At 58.1% G+C, this 17,030-nt stretch overlaps 1 protein-coding gene across 2 annotated transcripts in view; it reads left to right on the top strand.

Annotated features, from left to right (window-relative positions):
- ACTN4 (actinin alpha 4) overlaps positions 1-17,030 on the top strand; it is a 70,834-nt gene that overhangs the window by 37,222 nt on the left and 16,582 nt on the right. The window contains exons 2-8 of one of the 2 annotated variants that reach the window (XM_049621304.1): positions 6,606-6,720; positions 6,978-7,097; positions 10,290-10,376; positions 11,412-11,499; positions 12,117-12,195; positions 13,399-13,480; positions 15,577-15,662. In XM_049621304.1, the coding sequence (XP_049477261.1) occupies positions 6,606-6,720; positions 6,978-7,097; positions 10,290-10,376; positions 11,412-11,499; positions 12,117-12,195; positions 13,399-13,480; positions 15,577-15,662 (657 nt within the window). Of the gene's footprint in view, positions 1-6,605; positions 6,721-6,977; positions 7,098-10,289; positions 10,377-11,411; positions 11,500-12,116; positions 12,196-13,398; positions 13,481-14,257; positions 14,344-15,576; positions 15,663-17,030 lie in introns of both variants that reach the window. The other variant, XM_049621303.1, reaches the window with a different exon arrangement.

Genomic DNA, 17,030 nt, shown 5'->3' with positions numbered 1-17,030 from the left:
CCCTTGTGTCCAAGCCCCAGACACCCTTCCTGAGGACCCGTGGAAGCAGGAACCATGGGCAGCATCAGAGGCCACAGCAGGCAAGGTGGGAGTTCAGGAAGTGGGACGGCGCCCTCCCCCTCAAGGCAGCTGATGCCCCAGCGGAGCGGCAAACCCGACACGGTATTGCAGAGACGGGGTCTGAAAACTCCCGGCACCGTAGGGAGCCCTGTCTTGCCTCCGTGTACCCTGGGGGAGTTTGCCGTGACCAATTGCAGTCAGTCCTGGGCCTCGTGGGTCAGGCTGTCGGCCCGGGCTGTCCTGCGAAGGGGGTGGGCAGCGTACACGGTGGAAGGCGGGGGGTGCGGTGTGAGGCAGCAAAGAGTTTTTCCTAAAATCGTGTGAAGCGTGGAGTCAATGGAATCCACATGTGAGCATCTGCCGCGTGAGTAGAAATAGTGCAGCCTTCGACCCTGGTCCAGGAGCCCTCTTTGCCGGGGCCGATCCTTGAAGCCAGCATGCTCGCCCCCCGCCAAGGGACTGGGCTGAGCCTGCTTCCAGACCCAGACTGACTTTGCAAGAGACTCCCTTTATTCTGGGTTCAGTGGAATCCCAGCTCCCAACAGACACGTCCCTCCACACCACCCCCTTCAGTACTATGACCGTGTTTTGTAACAGGGACCGTGTTTTGTAATAGGAAGTCGTTGAGAAGAAGAGGGAAGGAAAGTTTTTTCAGCTGGGCGGCCTCATCCCACCAGGACCCTTTCCTCTCGCACTCACCATCACTGTCCCCACTGGAATGCCACTTGGTTGCTCTGTCTTAAGATGTTTGCTTCGGATTCAGTACTGCCCCAGAGTAGACAGGGTTTACCTCTTTGGGTTGGAGGAAGGAGTCATTGATGAATGGCTCATTAAAGCCCCCTGCTGCCACATTCCCGGCTGCTTAGGTCACCTCCAGAACAATATCCATCATTCATTCACCCAGCCGCCCCACATCCTGGCCACTGGGAGGGGTCCTTGTGACACAGGAAGGACTTTATGACCAGTGATGGCCTCCTCTCCCTCCCCCCACATACAGAGTGACAAAGCAGAAACCGCCCAGGGGCCCCTCTGAAGCTTGCCGTCCCCGGTGCACCACCGCACTGGGAGTGGTGACTGGGTCCCAAAGGAGCCAACAAGCTCCTCTTTCTCTTCTGCCGGCCCTCCCTCTCCCCCACTCACACCCTGTGCTATTTTAGCAACCAGAGAAGAATCTTGAACAGGCTGCCAGTGTGCAGAGGCAAGTTCTAAAGCCTCTTCTCTGTGGTTTTTTTTTTTCACGTGTGTTCTCAAAGACAGACAAGTCCACATCCTTCCTTCCTCCCCAGATAGGCCGAGGGCTGGGCGCAGGCTCCCTTCTCACAATGGCAAGGACAGGCTGGGAGCAACAGGGCCACCACTGGCTTTGTTTTTGCTGCCTCACAGTGGGTCCAGGCCACCCTTGAAGAAGTAGGGGAGCTTTTGGAGGCATAGCTCTGCCTGCCCGCCTCACTCTGTGAGCTCCCCTCCAGCTTGGGGGCTGAGGTGGGGCTGGGGCCATCCTAACTCTGCTCTGCTGGCTCTGCTTTGCCAAGCGTACTTAGCGTCCCACTCAGGCCTTGTGGATGAGCAGCCGCCCCTTGTTTGAAACTGTTGATGAGCTCTGTGACCTTGGGCAAGTCACTTACCCCTCCTCGCCTCAGTTTCCTCATCTGTAAAATGGAGATGATAGTTTACACGACCATGAGGTTGGAGGTTTTAAAGAGTCCCTATGTAGAAATGGTAGGAAGCAGTAATTAGCGATGGTTGCATAATTACCTTTAGCATGCCCCCCCCCCCCCCCGAATGTAAATTCTGCATCTGTTTCGCTTCTTCCCATGCCCAGTGTCTAGTAGGGGTTCCAAGTTGGAAATCAACCAAGTAAATTCATTGAGCACCTGAGGACAGGGCCACTGTTCCGAGTCCGTGCTTACCATGAAAATGGCCTTAACAATAAAGCCTAGCTGAGCTCGATGCTCTTTGTCTTTTCCTCCTCCCACAGGGTGCCAGTAGCTCTGGACAAACCCCCCCCCCCCCCCAATAAAATAGAAACGCTGAGCTTGTCTTTCTCAGTCACGACAGTTAGTATCTCCAGCATGGCTCCTCTGTCTTCCTCCCACTGCCGAGTTTCTCTTGGAGGCTTTTTACTCTCTTTTTTTCCTGGTCCTCACGCATTGACCCTTGCCCCCTTCAGCTCTGTCCTCAGCCAGCAGCAGCCAATGTGACCTTTGGAAGGCCCCGTGAGGTAGGCCCCACCAGCCTCATGGCACAGCGGCTCTACCTTGTTCCCTCTTTTTCTCTCTCCAGCCTCCTGGAGGGCCTTTGCACATGCTGTTCTTGTTATCTGCACAGTCTCCCTTATTTTTTGTCTTCACTCATTCTCAGTCCTATCAGAGTGAGAGAATTACCTCGGAAACTACCCCGTGTCTGCCCCTACCTAGATCAGGAGCTTGCATGCTGAATGCTCTTTAGGTCCGTTTCTGGGGGCAGCGGGGAAGAGGGCAAATGCATGACACCTTGGAGTGGGGCCTCTGGGGCTCAGAGGACCTGGCTTTAGGTCCGGCTCCGTAACTGCAGGTGCGTGACTCCCTGTGGTCAAGTCACAACACCTGTCCGGCCCTCGGTTTCCTCATCTGTAAAATGAGCCCGTAGTGGCTCCTACCCCACAAGGTAGGTATGCAGCTGGGAGAAATTAATACGTGACAAAGTGCCTAGAACAGTGCCCGGCACGTAGTGAGCTCTATAGAGGTGGCCGCTCCGGTCATTACTATTACTTTTCCTGCGGCTGTTATTTCTGTAGCTGAGCGGTCGCTTGATTACTGACATCCTCTCCCTGTTCAGACTGGGTGCTCCACGAGAGTGCAGGCTGTGTCCACTTTTGCTCACTCCTGTGTCCTCGGCACAGGACCTGGCCTGGGGTCGACCCCCAGCAAATGCTTGTCAAGGGAATGGACGTATTCCAACCCCACGGGGGCCTGGGGCGTGCGGAGCAGGGGACCTGTCGGCAGTTGGGCTCTGTAGCTCAATGCTCTGAGAATTTTGCACAGCGGTGGGTGGTGTGGTGGGCACACGAGGCCTCTGTCTATTGAAACCACCCCTCCACACTGTCTACCCCACGCATCTTAGCCTAAACCGGTAGGGAGAGAAAGTGTCGAGTAGAGAGTCATTCTTGTGGCCAACTAGGAACAACCGAATGTTTAATGTCCCGTTCAGATCCCAGCTCCTGCTGCCCAGTCACTGCGTAAAGAAGTGGTGGTCTGGGGTTGATTCGTTCCCTGAAGATGGCCTTGTGAGGGCCTGTTCTCCTCGTCTGTGAGCCTCGAGTGTCAGCACGTGCCCGTCATCTTCCAGAAGGAGAAAATAGCCACGCGGGGCATAGGGGTGGGAGGCCTGTCGGTGGGGTTTCCATTCTGTCTGTGGCCGGCTCAGGAGAGAGTTCTTCCTTCTCGCTGCCCAGGCCAGGCAAGCGGATACGCTTCCTAAGCACCTGCTCGGTGTCCTGCTGAGGACGCTGCCTGCTTCCAGCTAGGGACACAGAAGTACAGGGCATAGTGACCGTTGACTTGAAAATAGGTCTTTTTTTGGACATACGTGTAATCCTGAGTGCTAACAGAATCTGTGCCAGGCACAGTCTGAAGTGATTAACTTGCATTATGTTGTTCGATCTTCATTTAAGAGAAGTTAACTGTCCCCACTTCATCGTCGGACAACGTGAGGCCCATTGCTTCTCCAGGGCTACCCTTCGGGCAGGTTGCCTCACCGGCAGAGGCCAGAATTGAACCCAGGTCCGTGTGAGCCCCAAGCCCCAGAGCTCTTACGTGCTCCCCAGAGAAGATGAGCAAAGGATGGGGTACACGTTTGTGAGGACAGATAGCCTGAACCCCACGAGGCGAGTTTTGTTCCCAGCCTCCACAGGACAAAGGTTTCCTGCAATTTCATTTCCTCTCCAAACCATGGAGGTGGGGTAAGGGCCTTTGCAGAGAGGGGAGCAGCCACTGTGCATGCAGACAATTCATCTGGCATTAACTTTATGCCAGGTACCGTGTCGGGTGCTTTAAAGCCTCTCCCCCACTTAATCCTTGCAGCAGCTACGGGAGGTAGATTCTGGTGAGTCCATCCGACAGAAGGAAACTGAGGTGTAAGTAGGTCCGGGAGTTGGCATTGAGACCCAGACCTGTGCCCTTTGAGAGCACGTGGGCATAACCCAGGCAGGCTGAGGTGATGAGGGCTGCCATTTAGACACGTTTCTGGCCCTGCGTGCAGACCAGGGGCCTACATCTTGGCCCCAGCAGCACTGGAGCACTGGGGAGCTTGCCCTCTGGGAATCGCCCTCTTCCGTCCTCAGCCTTGGGATACGATCGGTCGCTTTGCCGCTCGCAGGCATCTTTCAGGTACACGCACGGGCAGAGGCCAGCTTTCCTGGCCACTTCCTGCCCCAGCCCGGCCTGCTGCCGCCCGCTGGTTTGTAGGACGGCTGAGTCGCGTCTCGCTGCCCAGCACCGCAGCTGGCCGTGCCTCAGACATTACAAGGGCATGTGAGATGTGGGACGGAAGTCCTGCCCCCTTGGAGCTTGCACACGTGCAGGCAACCTCTAGTAACACACGGAATGACTAGAGAATGCTTTTGAGAGCTGCCGGGGGCTGCGTGGTGGCCAGGGCAGACAGGGGAAGGAGAGGATACTCTGGAAGCAGTGGCAGGATTTCAGGAAAGGAGGAGATCTGGGGAGGCACAGCGACGACCGGGGCCGTCATGTGCTCTGCGGGCTCCGCCATCGCGAATCCTCACGCTGACCGTGACTTGGGTGCTGTCCTCGCCACCACGTTACAGACGGGGAGGCAGATGTTAAGGAAGGTCGGATGATCTTTCCATATGAGTAGTGTAACCAGCAGTCTGGCTCTGGTTTGTCTGAATTCAGAGCTGTATAGAGGGGGTTGGGGAATGAGGCAGAGAAGGCACATTCCTGCTTCCTCAGTGTGAGCACCCGCTTGGTGGCCAGAGTTCAGGCATGTGCGGAGGCAGAGGACAACACCCAACTGTAAGAGCCCGAGAGAAAGGTGCTATGATACCTGTGCAGAGGGGGGAGCATCCGAGTCAGAATCGGGCCGGGGTGAGCCAGTCGGTGTGGACGTCTCAGAGGAGCTGCGCTTCAGGCTGATCTTGAGGGATCAGCAGGTGCCGGTTTAGGAGAGGCGCAGGCAGGGTCCAGGCACCCTTACTGAGGGGACAGCTCCACACAGGATGGGGTCTGTGTCCCCCGTGCAGAGGAACTCTTCACATCCACCGTTTGGGTTTGGAAGGAAACCTCACGCCCATCCTCGCTGCACGCGTGTTGATTAGGTGGCTCCTTTGTCTGGGAGGGGCCTAGTGTTGCGTCTGAATGAGCAGGAGCGGCGACAGTTGTCAAAACACATGGTGCTCCGCCAGAGGCTCCTTGGAAGCCCCTCGCCCCCCACGTGGCCTCTGCCTGCGCCTGGGCACGGAGCGTGTGCTCGTACGCTCCTGGCCCTCCGCCCACATCCATGCTGGCCACCGCAGATGGAGGCGGCAGGGCGGGGTGCGGGTTATGGGGGTTCTGTGAGAAACAGAAGCGTGGCATTTTTCCCAGACCCTGCCGTGGGAGGCTAATTGGGCCGGTTTCCCCAGAAGGTGTCTAGACGCGTCCGCCTTTAACTGGTGTGACGCGCTTCCTGGGGGCTGATGTCCGGTGACATGCCCGGCCAGCGGGGCCTGAGTGGCTGGTGCCCTGTGCTGGGTGTTCTGGAGTTGGGATTTGGGATTTGGGTTGCCGTTTGTGGCCCTCTGTACCCGAATGCATCCTTTCATGTCCCAGCATCTGCGTGCCCTGTGTTTCAGACACTTCCTCGGATATGGCTGTCTAACTCTGGCAGGGGGGTGCCTACCTCCACTTGCCTTCCAGCCTCCTTGAGCTCCCCTCAGGTTTGGAAGGGTGGGATGTGGAATGTCCTCCAAGGAATGGAGGCCTGCGCAGGGCTCAGAGGCTCTGTGCTCCCGGCCTTTTAGGGGAGGCGCTTGCTGCCAGGCCACCCAAAACTCCAAGAGAGACTGACTGGAAGGAAACGTTACATTTTCAGCAGGCTTTTCTTTTCCATCTGCTTTCCTGTCTCGGGTCATCTCTGTGCCGGCAAGGGCTCCTACCTGAGAGGCGAGGAAGCCAGCACCGGCTAGGACCTGTGGTCTCATCTGCCTGCTCGGGTCGGGGGAGGTGGTGAAGGGCTCTGTGTGTCTGTCCCAAAGAACGTAAGAGCGGGGACCCTGTGTCTCGTTTCCACACCCGGGGTGTGGCGCTGGGTCACATTTGCATGACTGGGTTCTAGTCCATGCTGTGCCACTTATCATCCAGACAATCGTGCGGCGGGTCTGCTAACTACCCTGAGCCTCGCTTTCCTCAGATTGACTTGCCTGGGTTGCTTAAGGACCAGAAACAGTGTATAGGAAGGCCCCGTGGTGGCCACTGTTGTCCCAGGGTCAGGGTGGTGGCCCAGCCCTTTTGTTAGAAGGCCCCAACGGTCACACTGACCCTCCAGGCCTCTCTCTCGTGCTTCCCCAGACGTTCACAGCCTGGTGCAACTCCCACCTGAGGAAGGCTGGCACACAGATCGAGAACATCGACGAGGACTTTCGAGACGGGCTCAAGCTCATGCTCCTTCTGGAGGTCATTTCAGGTGAGGCTCCTGTGCAACGCAGCACACCCCACACCCGGAACAGGTGCCCTGTCCCACGTCCCGGGGACTCGGCCCACCCCAGCTGTCCCTAAGCTGCCGGGAAGAGACTGAGGCTTTGAACGACTGCACTGCAGCGCATCCAGGCGCCGGCCTGTGGGGGGAGGGCGGGCCAGAGTGCCATGGCGGCCAGTTCTGGAGGGCAGTAGGGACATTAAAGTTTCCCTTTCTCCCCCTCTTTCTCGGGGTGTGGCTCTCAGGTGAGCGGTTACCTAAGCCGGAGCGGGGCAAGATGAGAGTGCACAAAATCAACAATGTGAACAAAGCCCTAGACTTCATCGCCAGCAAAGGAGTCAAGCTGGTCTCCATCGGAGCAGAAGGTGAGCGGGGATGGGACAGCTCGGTCCCTGGCTTGCAGGCTCAGAGCCTCAACCTCCGTACTCCAAGCAGGAGCTGTGTGGGTGGCAGAGAGAGCACTTGGTGGGGTATAAAGCCCCAGTATATACCCCAGCAGTGACCACAGTGACTGCCCTCGATGTGATCGTTGGGTCCCCAAGCTCCTCCTCCCTTCCACCCACAGAATAATCTAACACTCGGGAATCCAGTGCCCCCAGTTATGCAGGGCAGGCCTCTCCTGCAGGGCAGGAATGACTTTGTCCTGGACCCTGGACACCCTCACTGGCCCTTGTGCTGGGCCCCAGAAACACTGACAGTCACATCACCTGGCGTCCCTGTGCCTGGAGCACCTTTGCCCTTTGGCCCTGCCTGGTATCTGGAGATCTCAGGGGAGAAGGACTTTCGAGGCCCGGTGTCAGGGCTCTGGGGTGGGGAGTGCAGGTCCAAAGGTCAGTAACCAGACTTTGCTGGCTGCAGGGCCTGAGGGAGTTTGGCCCCTGACTGGATACCCAGGACCCTCTGTGCCCCGTGGGGACACCCGATACTGCGATTCTTCGTTCTAGACCTTTCCACTAGAGCAACAACACGCTGCCCTCCGGCAGCCAGCTCGTCTCGAGCTCACAGGCGCTTTTGGAGACGAGGCGAGGCCTGATGGAGCCCAGAAGCTCCCTGTCAGCTTGCACTCACAGTTCAGCTCATTAGAGCAGGATTTCCTACACCCTGACATCCATGTTGTCCCAGCCTCTAAAAAACAAAGAAAACTAATTGCTGTTAATGACAGGGCTCTGAGAGGTTGGCCAAGACTTGAGGCCAGAGTGTGCGTACTGAGTTCCAAGGCTCTGCCCCGGCTGGGACCTCTCGGGGAGGGGTGCCAAGCGTCACATGCCACAGTTGAGGTGGTTGGTGTTTGTTTAAAAAAAAAGCAAAACCCCCAAAATCAGTCGGCCTTCAGATTTTCTGTCCTTGCATGGATCTTTCCTCCTGGCTCCACTCCAGCCTTCTGCTTCTCACAGCTGCACTTATTTTGCTCAAATGCTAGCCTGTAAATACAGAAGGGGTTAGAGGAGAGACCCGGTGGCATGCATCAGTCTTCATTTGGAGAAAAACTCCCGTCTAGAAATGTTCTGCGTTCATGCCCAGATTGGTTCACTCCCAGTCCCTGTGACCGCTGGGCCCCGGGACAAAGCTGGAAAGCAGCTACTAGAGGTGCCCCGAGGGCTTCAGAATACCTGAGAGCCCCGGCCCCTGCCCTGCCTCCCATCGCCCTACCCTCCACATGGTCTGGGCCGTAGCCAAAACATGACTGTCTTCTGGGGGCACAGCTGTAGGTCCGGGAAGCATCTGGTGCATGTGTCATGAGAGAATCTGTCTTCCTCCTCGTGGGAGCTCTCTGAGCCCTCCATGATCAGCTTCCTTGTGCAGCCGGCTGGGTGTGGGAGCTCCAGCCGCCTGTCCAGACTGCGTGCATTCCCCTGCTGTGGAGTGCCTGGCACTTGGGAGGAACGCAGCATAGGTTTCCTGACTGGATATCTGCCCTTGCCCCAGGCTGGAGAGACTCTGCCTGGTTTCCCTGTATGGGGTTCTTAGCCCTGGGAAAGGGCCCGGCAGACATTGTGTCCTGCCGTCCTTCCCCTGCCTCTGGGCAGTGGACTGTGCTTGTTTTCTTATCCTGACACTCTCAAGACGAAAACCACCCTCTGCCATCAACCTGTGGCTTCTAGGGGGCGGAGGGAGGTTCTCCTCCGTTGTGGCTGATGGGCCCCACCCTTTCCTCTCGAGTGTGTCCTTGGGGAAGGCCTGGCCCTGTCCCCTGGGTGATCACTCTACCTCCTTTCCAAATCAAGCCCACCCTGGAGTTTTCTGTTCTCGAGGGTCTGTGAGCAAGGTCTCTCTTCCTGCACCTGCCGTGCTGAGATGTTGGAGGGTGGAAGGCGTTTAGAGGGCTGCAGAGGCACATCTGGCTGGCAGACTCAGGGATGAGGCCACTTGCACTTCTCTTACCCAGCAGTAGACACATGGCGCCCTGAGTGTCGCCAAGATGATTTTTCTGTAAGCTACTGAAGCTGAAGACCATGTGGTACAGACCTTTGAGGCAACTCCCAGAAGTTTGAGAGTAGTTGTTCGGTTAGTGAAGAAAGCATGTACCTTCCCGGCCGAGCCTGGGGGCCGCTCTCCCTGTCCTGCAGCATCCTGTCTTTCACAAGGGCCGAGGCCAGGTACTGAGGGGCGATCTCAAAGGCAGGCAGTGAACAAGTAAACCAGCACATACGTGGTTACAAATGATGGTTAGCATGTGAGGGGCAGAGCAGGGTGCCGGCGAGAGAGGGGCACTGGGCGGGCACCTGACTTCAGATTGGTGGTTGGTGGGGGTTATTTCGGAGAGGTGACAGCAGAGGCTTAGGGGGTGGGAAGGACAGCCACCCGAGGAAAGGGTCAAGGGGTGCACTTCGTGGGTGGACAAAAGGCGTGAGGTCCTTCTAGCAAGAAAGCCTGGCTTGCCGAAAGGACACGGCCGGGGTGTGCCGGGCATCAAGGGGCAGGGTCACCCAGGGCAGGGTTTGTAAGTGGGATTTGAGAACATGGGCTTCATTTTAGATGTAGTCGGGCTTCGGGCAGGTGAGTGGCACAAATCTGATGCACCTTTTAAAGTGGGCACCCTGGCTGTTGTGTGGAGGTAGACTGCACGGGGCACGGAGGGGGAGGTGGTGTGTCGAGCTCTCGGGGGGAGACCACAGTGGCCTGGACAACGGTGGCAGCAGTGAGGTTGGAAGGAAGTGGGCAGACTGTCAACAGTAGCGCGGCACGCACCCGCCATGGGGAGATGCACCCTTGACGGCACGAGGGAGGTGCACACAGAGGGCCGGGAGTGCGGGCCCAGCGCCTGGGACACGTGTCAGGGAGGAGCGCTCTTTTGAGCTGGGCGAGACGACGGGCTGGCCGGGTGAGAACAGGCCTGTGTGGCGGACAACACGTGCATGGGGGCCCGCAGGTGCTGAGCATCAGAAGGCTTGGGGGACGGTGCTTCCCAGTGTCCATGTAGCATCTCCCAGGGAGGGTGGCGGCCAGGCCTGGACGGCTCCCTTTGGACCATCGGAGCTAATCTCTACGTAGAGCCAGAAGGAGTCCCCTCTGGTTTCAGCAACCTTCTCACCCTCTGCCCCCTTCCGTGCATGCAGAGATTGTGGACGGCAATGCAAAGATGACCCTGGGAATGATCTGGACCATCATCCTCAGGTTCGCCATCCAGGACATCTCTGTGGAAGGTGAGAGCCTAAGGCCTGGCAAAGAACAGCCTCTTCTCCCTGTCCTGGTCCTGTCCAGGTTGGGGTGCGTTAGATGGTGATTTGGGGGTTTTGTCTTCATGCTTGAGGCTCTTCCGTGTTTCCCGGCATCACTCACGGGGCCTGGCCCCGAGCAAGAGTGGTTAGTGAGATCTGGCCCGGGCTGCGGGTGAAGGGTCCCCGGCCAGCCGCCCAGCTCTGGCATCCACCCAGAGCCCTCTGGCTCCCATGGTCTCCGTCTCAGCGGACCCTCACACGACCCTTGTCGAGTGGGCATGAATGTCCCCATTTTCCAGTCAAGGAATCTGAGTCGCAGAGCAGACCAGTGGCAGAGTCAGGCCTGGCCTGGTTTTTTTGCGTTAGCGCCTACATGTTTCTGTTTGACACCCCCACCCTCAGACCTTTGCCTCCGTGAACCTGGGGCCAGTCCCTCCAAGCACATGTGTGTGCCATGGTGTGAGCACAGTCATCCCGGCCAGCTTGGGGAGCGGGTTCCCGCAAAGGCCGCAGCGGTGACCCTGCACTCCGCGCTCCCGGAGCCGCCCACGGGGAGCAGACAGATGCCCTGGACCCCTCCCTCACCACTTCCCTGAAGCCGCCGCCACATCCGGGAGACCCCGGGTGTGCAAGGCCCAGCGCTCAGGCCCCTTGGCTGGTTCTTCACCGTTCAGAAGAGTCCAAGGCCAGCATCAGGGGCTTGTTTGGCAGTGTGTTCTGGAGGGTAAAGGGACGGGCTTTGCGGGCAGAGACGTGGCGCGGCGTCCGGCCCTGGCCTGTTCTGTCACTACCACTTCCTGGGGTGACCCTGGGCAAGTGACTTCTCCGGGCTCGGTGTGCAGGCCAGCGGTTGGGATCAGCAGAGGTCTGCCGGGTGTCTGGAACACGAGGGCCTCTTCCTGCTGGCCCTGCTGCTCTTCCGTCCGACTCCTGTGCCTGGGCTGAAAGTCTCGTTCGACGGGGCCGGGTTGTGGGGATGGGGTTTTGAGCCCGTGCTCACCATCCTTGTGCGTTCTGCAGAGACCTCCGCCAAGGAAGGGCTGCTTCTCTGGTGCCAGAGGAAGACGGCCCCATACAAGAACGTCAACGTGCAGAACTTCCACATCAGGTGAGTGCCCGGCCAGAGCACCCCAGCCCACCGCCTTCCCTCATCCCGCCCCAGGATGGAGTCCCGTCCTCCCATTTGGCCCTCTTTCCCTTTCCCTGGTTCTGTCCCACGGGTCGGGGCGCACGCACTGGTCTCCCACGGTGGGCTGTTGCCCTCCACTGTAGGCCCATCCCGTTCGGCGGGGTCTTGCACGTACAGGGCTCAGCAGGTCATGGCCATCCCGGAGGCCAGCACTCACTCATAAAGTACTAGCCACGGGTCAGGCGCCGGGCTAAGCGTTTACGTGTATTCGCTCATTCAGTCCTCATAACAACCCAGCGAAGCGTAGCTACTCTTACTGCCCCGTCTTACAGACATGGAAACCGAGGGAGTAGGAGATTATGGGGCTTGCCCAAGGTCACACTGACGGTAAGTGCCAGAGGCGGGATCTCACCCCAGACCAGCTGGCTCTAGCAGTCATGCTCATGGCCACTCTGCCAGACGGTCTCCTTGCAGTGCCCGGCGCACGCACTCCCTCAGTAAATGGGAATTAATTGTTCCTATGGGTGCCCCAGGCTGTCAGCACTTACGTCATGGGGAGAGGGCCCTCCTTTTAACCTTTGTCTTTCCATCCCCAGCTGGAAGGATGGCCTTGCCTTCAATGCGCTGATCCACCGACACAGACCCGAGCTGATCGAGTATGACAAGCTGAGAAAGGTTTGCCTCTTGCACATCCCTCAGTGACCCAGAGAGCCACAGAGTCTGACCCTGACTCTGGGTCACCTCTTCCACGCCCGTCTATTGCTGGCATCCGAAGGTGGATTCTGTGCTCACATGGGCAGGCTAGGAGAGCCTTGTGCCAGCTGTCACCAGGCCCCAGGCTTGGTGGCTGATTCTTACCTCCCTTGCTCCCCTTGGGGACTATCCCCTTCTCCCCTTATGGGCATTGTGACTGCCCACGGTTATTTTGGGGCCTGGCCGGCCGTGCCTTCTGGGTCCCCTTCCTTAACCTTTTAGACTCTAGAAGCATTTCCTCTCTGCCTAGTGGAGAAAAGGGCTGAAGAATTCCAAGCCATCACTACCAGCAGGTGTTTCCCATACAGGTTCCCATTCTCGTTTGCCTTTACAAAGCTTGTGAGCCTGTAAAACCAAGGTCCTGCCCTCTAGGAGCTCCCAGCCAGTGGAGAAGGTGGGATAGTGTGTCCAGAGCAAACCAGCCCCATGAGGCCATGCACATGTGCTCAGGCTGAATGAGGGTGGGAAGTGGGTAGGGCCAGAGAGGTACTGCAGAGGAAGGAGGCCATGGTGAGCTGGCATGGTCCAGGAAGGGCCTCTGGAGGAGGAGGCAGCCTAGAGCCAAGGGGAGGGCATTCCCAGTGGGGGAAGCACGAGCCTGCACTTGACGTGTTCAAGCTCCTCTGAGGAATCGAATTGGGCTCTAGCTGAACATCAACTAAGGCACATGAGCGAGGGTCTTTAATCCTAGGAACAGTGGGGAGACCGTGTGAAGGCTGGACCATGGGAGCTCTCGGCTTACCCCTGACCTGTTGCCCCCCCCCCCCCCCCCCAGTGTTCTCTCAGGTCTGGACCACACTTTCTGGGTTTCAGGACAAAGGTCTCAATCTGGGGGCTGGAGGGCTGGAAGTTGTGAGAAAAGAGCACACCTGCATTTTCTTTGGGGGAAAGGTCCATGCTTTTTCCCACAAAGATTCCCAGACGCATTCCTTTGAGGATTGACTGTATGTGGGTGCCCTCCTCCCCAATCCCCATAGCAGCACAGGGGGCCGAGAAGTGCCTAAAGAAGCCTTTCTAGTCCTGCCCCTTTCCAGGATGCCTCCCTTCCAGGCCTGCCTCGTTCTGTGCTTCTGCACCCTGCCCCTGACAAAGTCCTTCCTCCCTCCTTCACCTCCCTCCTCCCAGGATGACCCTGTCACCAACCTGAACAATGCCTTTGAAGTGGCCGAGAAATATCTAGACATCCCCAAGATGTTGGATGCAGAGGGTAAGTACATCCCTTTTGTTCAGTCACCACCCTGTTCTGCGGGCATGTGTTGCGGTAACTTCAAGGAGCTGGCGGTGCCAGTGAGAAGGGCTGGATGAATCTGGGTGAACCGGGGACAGTGGTGCTGCCTGGGAGCCAGAGAGGGAGCAGTCTGAGCAGACCAGTCAGGCTCAGGGATGGGGAAGCAGGGGAAGGAGGAGCCGGAAGATGACTGGTTGTGGGGCCCACGTCTCAGAACAGGACCCGCGTGTCCTGCTGGAGCCCTGTCGGAGTCCTGCCCCTCTCGTGGGATGGGCAAGCCAGGTGGCCAGGGAGGGGCTGGCTCCTGCAGACATCCAAGGCCGCTGTCTTCCCTGCTTGCCCCCGGCGTGGAGTCTGGAGTCCATCAAAGCGGAGTGTTTGTTTTTCCTTTCTGGCTTTGCTCCGTTTCCCAGCCGTGCACCACCCCCAGCCAGGACCCATGTCTCTGGCCTCTGGTGGCCCTGGGGGTTGACTGTCCAGCAGCCCCTTGAGGCCACTCTCAAAGAGAGGAAGTGGCCTCATTTTAATCCAGTTCCCACAGCCTTGGCCTTCCTAGAGACCACAGGGAATGGAAGGGCTGAGGGTATTATGGACAAGTCTCCTGGAGTCACTGGGGGTCACTGAATCCATTCTGAGGGTCCTTCTCCTGGGATGCCTGTGGCCTTAGGAGACTTTGGATCCCAGTGAGTGACCACCTCTCCCCCGCCCCCCGCCCGCCCCTACTTGGGCAGTTTAACCCTTGTCGTTCACTTACAGACATCGTGAACACGGCCCGGCCCGACGAGAAGGCCATAATGACCTATGTGTCCAGCTTCTACCATGCCTTTTCGGGAGCGCAGAAGGTACCGGGCAGGGCCAGGCAGGCCCACCTCGCCGCCACTGCCCAATGCCGCCGCTGCCTCTCGCCTCCCACGCTCACCTCATTTCTCTTGCAGACGGCAGTGGCCTCTCTCCGACTGGAAGCCATCCCCCCCGACTCCAGGCGTCACTGCCCGTGTAGTCTTTGCTCACAGTATCTATTGAGTGCCTGACCTGCGCCAGGCTATTCCAGGCACTGAGGATACAGTAGTGACTGAGTCAGGCAGGATCCCTGCTCTCATGGAGCTTACATTCCAGTGGGCATGACCGACAACAGACATGTCCACAGATAAAAAGTCATTTCACATGGTGATAAGCACAGTAGAGCACGTAGGGCAGGATGGTGGGATAGAGATGTCTGTGGGGCTGCTTCGGCTGGGGGCCCTGACAGGAGGCTTCTGCTGGGTGACGTGGGCAGCCACTTGGAGTGATGAGCAGGTGCTGCCGGATGAAGATCAGCAGGAAAAGCATTCCAAGCAGAGGGTAGAGCAAGTGCAAAGGCCCTGAGGCAGAAATGAGCTTGGCTTATTCGGGGAAGAGTGGAGAGGGAAAAAATGAGGTTGGAGATAATAACAGTGCCATGGTGTGTAGAATCACCATAGTCTGAGATCCGGAGTTCATTCTGAGGGCCCTAGGAGACCGTTTGGTGGCCTGTTCTGGGGTAGTAGATAGTTAATGTAAGATGTGATCTTACTGATGTTTCCAGAAAGATCAGTTAGCTTTTGACCCTTCTAGCCCTAAACCAGTCTTTTTTTTTTTTTTTTTTTTTTTTAATTCATTACTAGAGAGAAAGAGAGAGAACAAGCAAATGGGGGAGCGGCAGAGAGGGAGAGGGAGAGTCCCAAGCAGGCTCTGCACTGTCAGTGGGCAGAGCCCAACGCGGGGCTCGAACTCATGAACCATAAGATCGTGACCTGAGCCGAAATCAAGAGTCGGATGCTTAACCGATTGAGCTACCCAGACTACTTCCTTTGCCAGTAGCTAGTGTCACAAACCCAGGTCTGGTTAGAAAAGGACTCCAGCTATTCAGACTTCCCTCTTTCCCGCTACGAAACCTCAGCGGTACGTGCCCACACAGCCGGAGCCGGGGTTTGGCTTCCAGTCCAGAGCAAGCGCTATTCCTCCCGCATGAGCCTAGGGTCCGGCCCCGGCCGCCCTCCCTGCATCTTTCACTCTCTCCTGCCTCTCTCTCTCTCTTTCTCTCTCTCTCTGCGCAGATATTGTAGGCACTCTGAGGCCAGATGAGAAAGCCATCATGACTTACGTGTCCTGCTTCTACCACGCTTTCTCGGGGGCTCAAAAGGTGAGCTGGGGCGGGAGCACCCCTCGCTGCTGTGCCTGCAGACTTGCCCTCGCTGTCCCCCGCATGTCCCCACCACCCACTTGTGGTTGGAGCCCCAGCATGGGGACTGACCTGGGTCGGGTTCTCGTGACTGTGGGCCTCTGGTTCCACCACTGAGCCGGCAGTCCAGTGCGGACACGGCACCGATATTCTCTCCGTGAATACGTTCCCCCCGCCCTGCCAGGAGGGTGGTGGCGTCCCAGCGGCTCTGGGCGGTCGAATCCCAGCAGAGCTGCAGTGCGGGCACTCGGTTGCCCTGCCCTCTCCGTGATCCACACCCGGCCGCTTGCCCGCCGCACTGGCATCTCACTGGGGCTCCTTCCCTCCCAAATGCCCCAGGAAAGGCTTGGCATGAGCAGGTTAGACTCTCATCTCAGCCTGTACCTGCCCACCCAGTTTGCCAGGCCCCTGTCCCTGGTGGCCCCGCTGACAGGAGCGGAGCATCAGAAGTGTCTGTTCCCAGCAGTGGCTGTCCGCTTCCATGGGAGAGAGGCCTGCTTGGAGGCCTATGCACCTGTGTGCCCTCCCCTTGCCTCCTGGTCTCTGGTCTTGGGCAGTAGTATCCTCCCAGTGACTTGATTTTTGTGTCACCGATTAGAAACGGGCAGGGAAGAGGAGAAATTAGCTCTTGTTTCTTGAACACTTACTACGTGCTGGCAGTCCTCCAAGGACTCTGCACCTACAGGTTCTGGGACAGTCCTGCACACACCCCCCGGGGCGTGGGTGCCAGTATCTTCACTTAAAAGGGGAGGAGGCTGAAGTTCAGAGAGGTCACAGGGCAGCGGCGGCACCTGCTATTGCCTGTGGACCCTGCTCTGCCACCTCTTGGCAGTGTGACCTTGGATGGGTCACTTCCTCAGTTTCCCCATCTGTAGGAGGGTGAAATGAGTTCATGTAGGCACGGGGTGATTTAAAACAGCGCTGAGCCCCGTAAGTGCTCAGTAAATCATCGGGTGGCTGGAACAGCCTCGCAGGGCCCGCCCGTGCCCACCGTGGTCCTTCCAGCCCCGTGGCCAGAAACAGCTTCTCGTAGCCTCTCACCACCTACCCAGCGTGTGACTGCAGCTCCTGTTTGGCGTGTTCTGCTGGAGGGCAGAGGAGGGGGGTGGGGGCGGGCAGCCACGGAAGATTCCAGGACTCAGACCCTGACTGACAGCACGTTTGCCACTGGACTGGCCGCTCTGCAGGCCCAAGCCAGCCTCGGCCCACCACATCCCCCCCGTCTGCCCAGACTGCCCTCCTGTGCTTAGAGCCGAGCTCCGCTGTGGTTGGGGCTGGGCAGCCTTCAGGGATTTGTGGGAGTGGATACTGGCAGGAAAGCTCAGGCCA

The sequence above is a fragment of the Panthera uncia genome (assembly GCF_023721935.1).
Source record: "Panthera uncia isolate 11264 chromosome E2 unlocalized genomic scaffold, Puncia_PCG_1.0 HiC_scaffold_19, whole genome shotgun sequence".
In the NCBI taxonomy this organism is placed as follows: Eukaryota; Metazoa; Chordata; class Mammalia; order Carnivora; family Felidae; genus Panthera; species Panthera uncia.
Note: the sequence above shows the minus strand (reverse complement) of the source record. Positions and strands in the feature narration are given on the sequence as shown.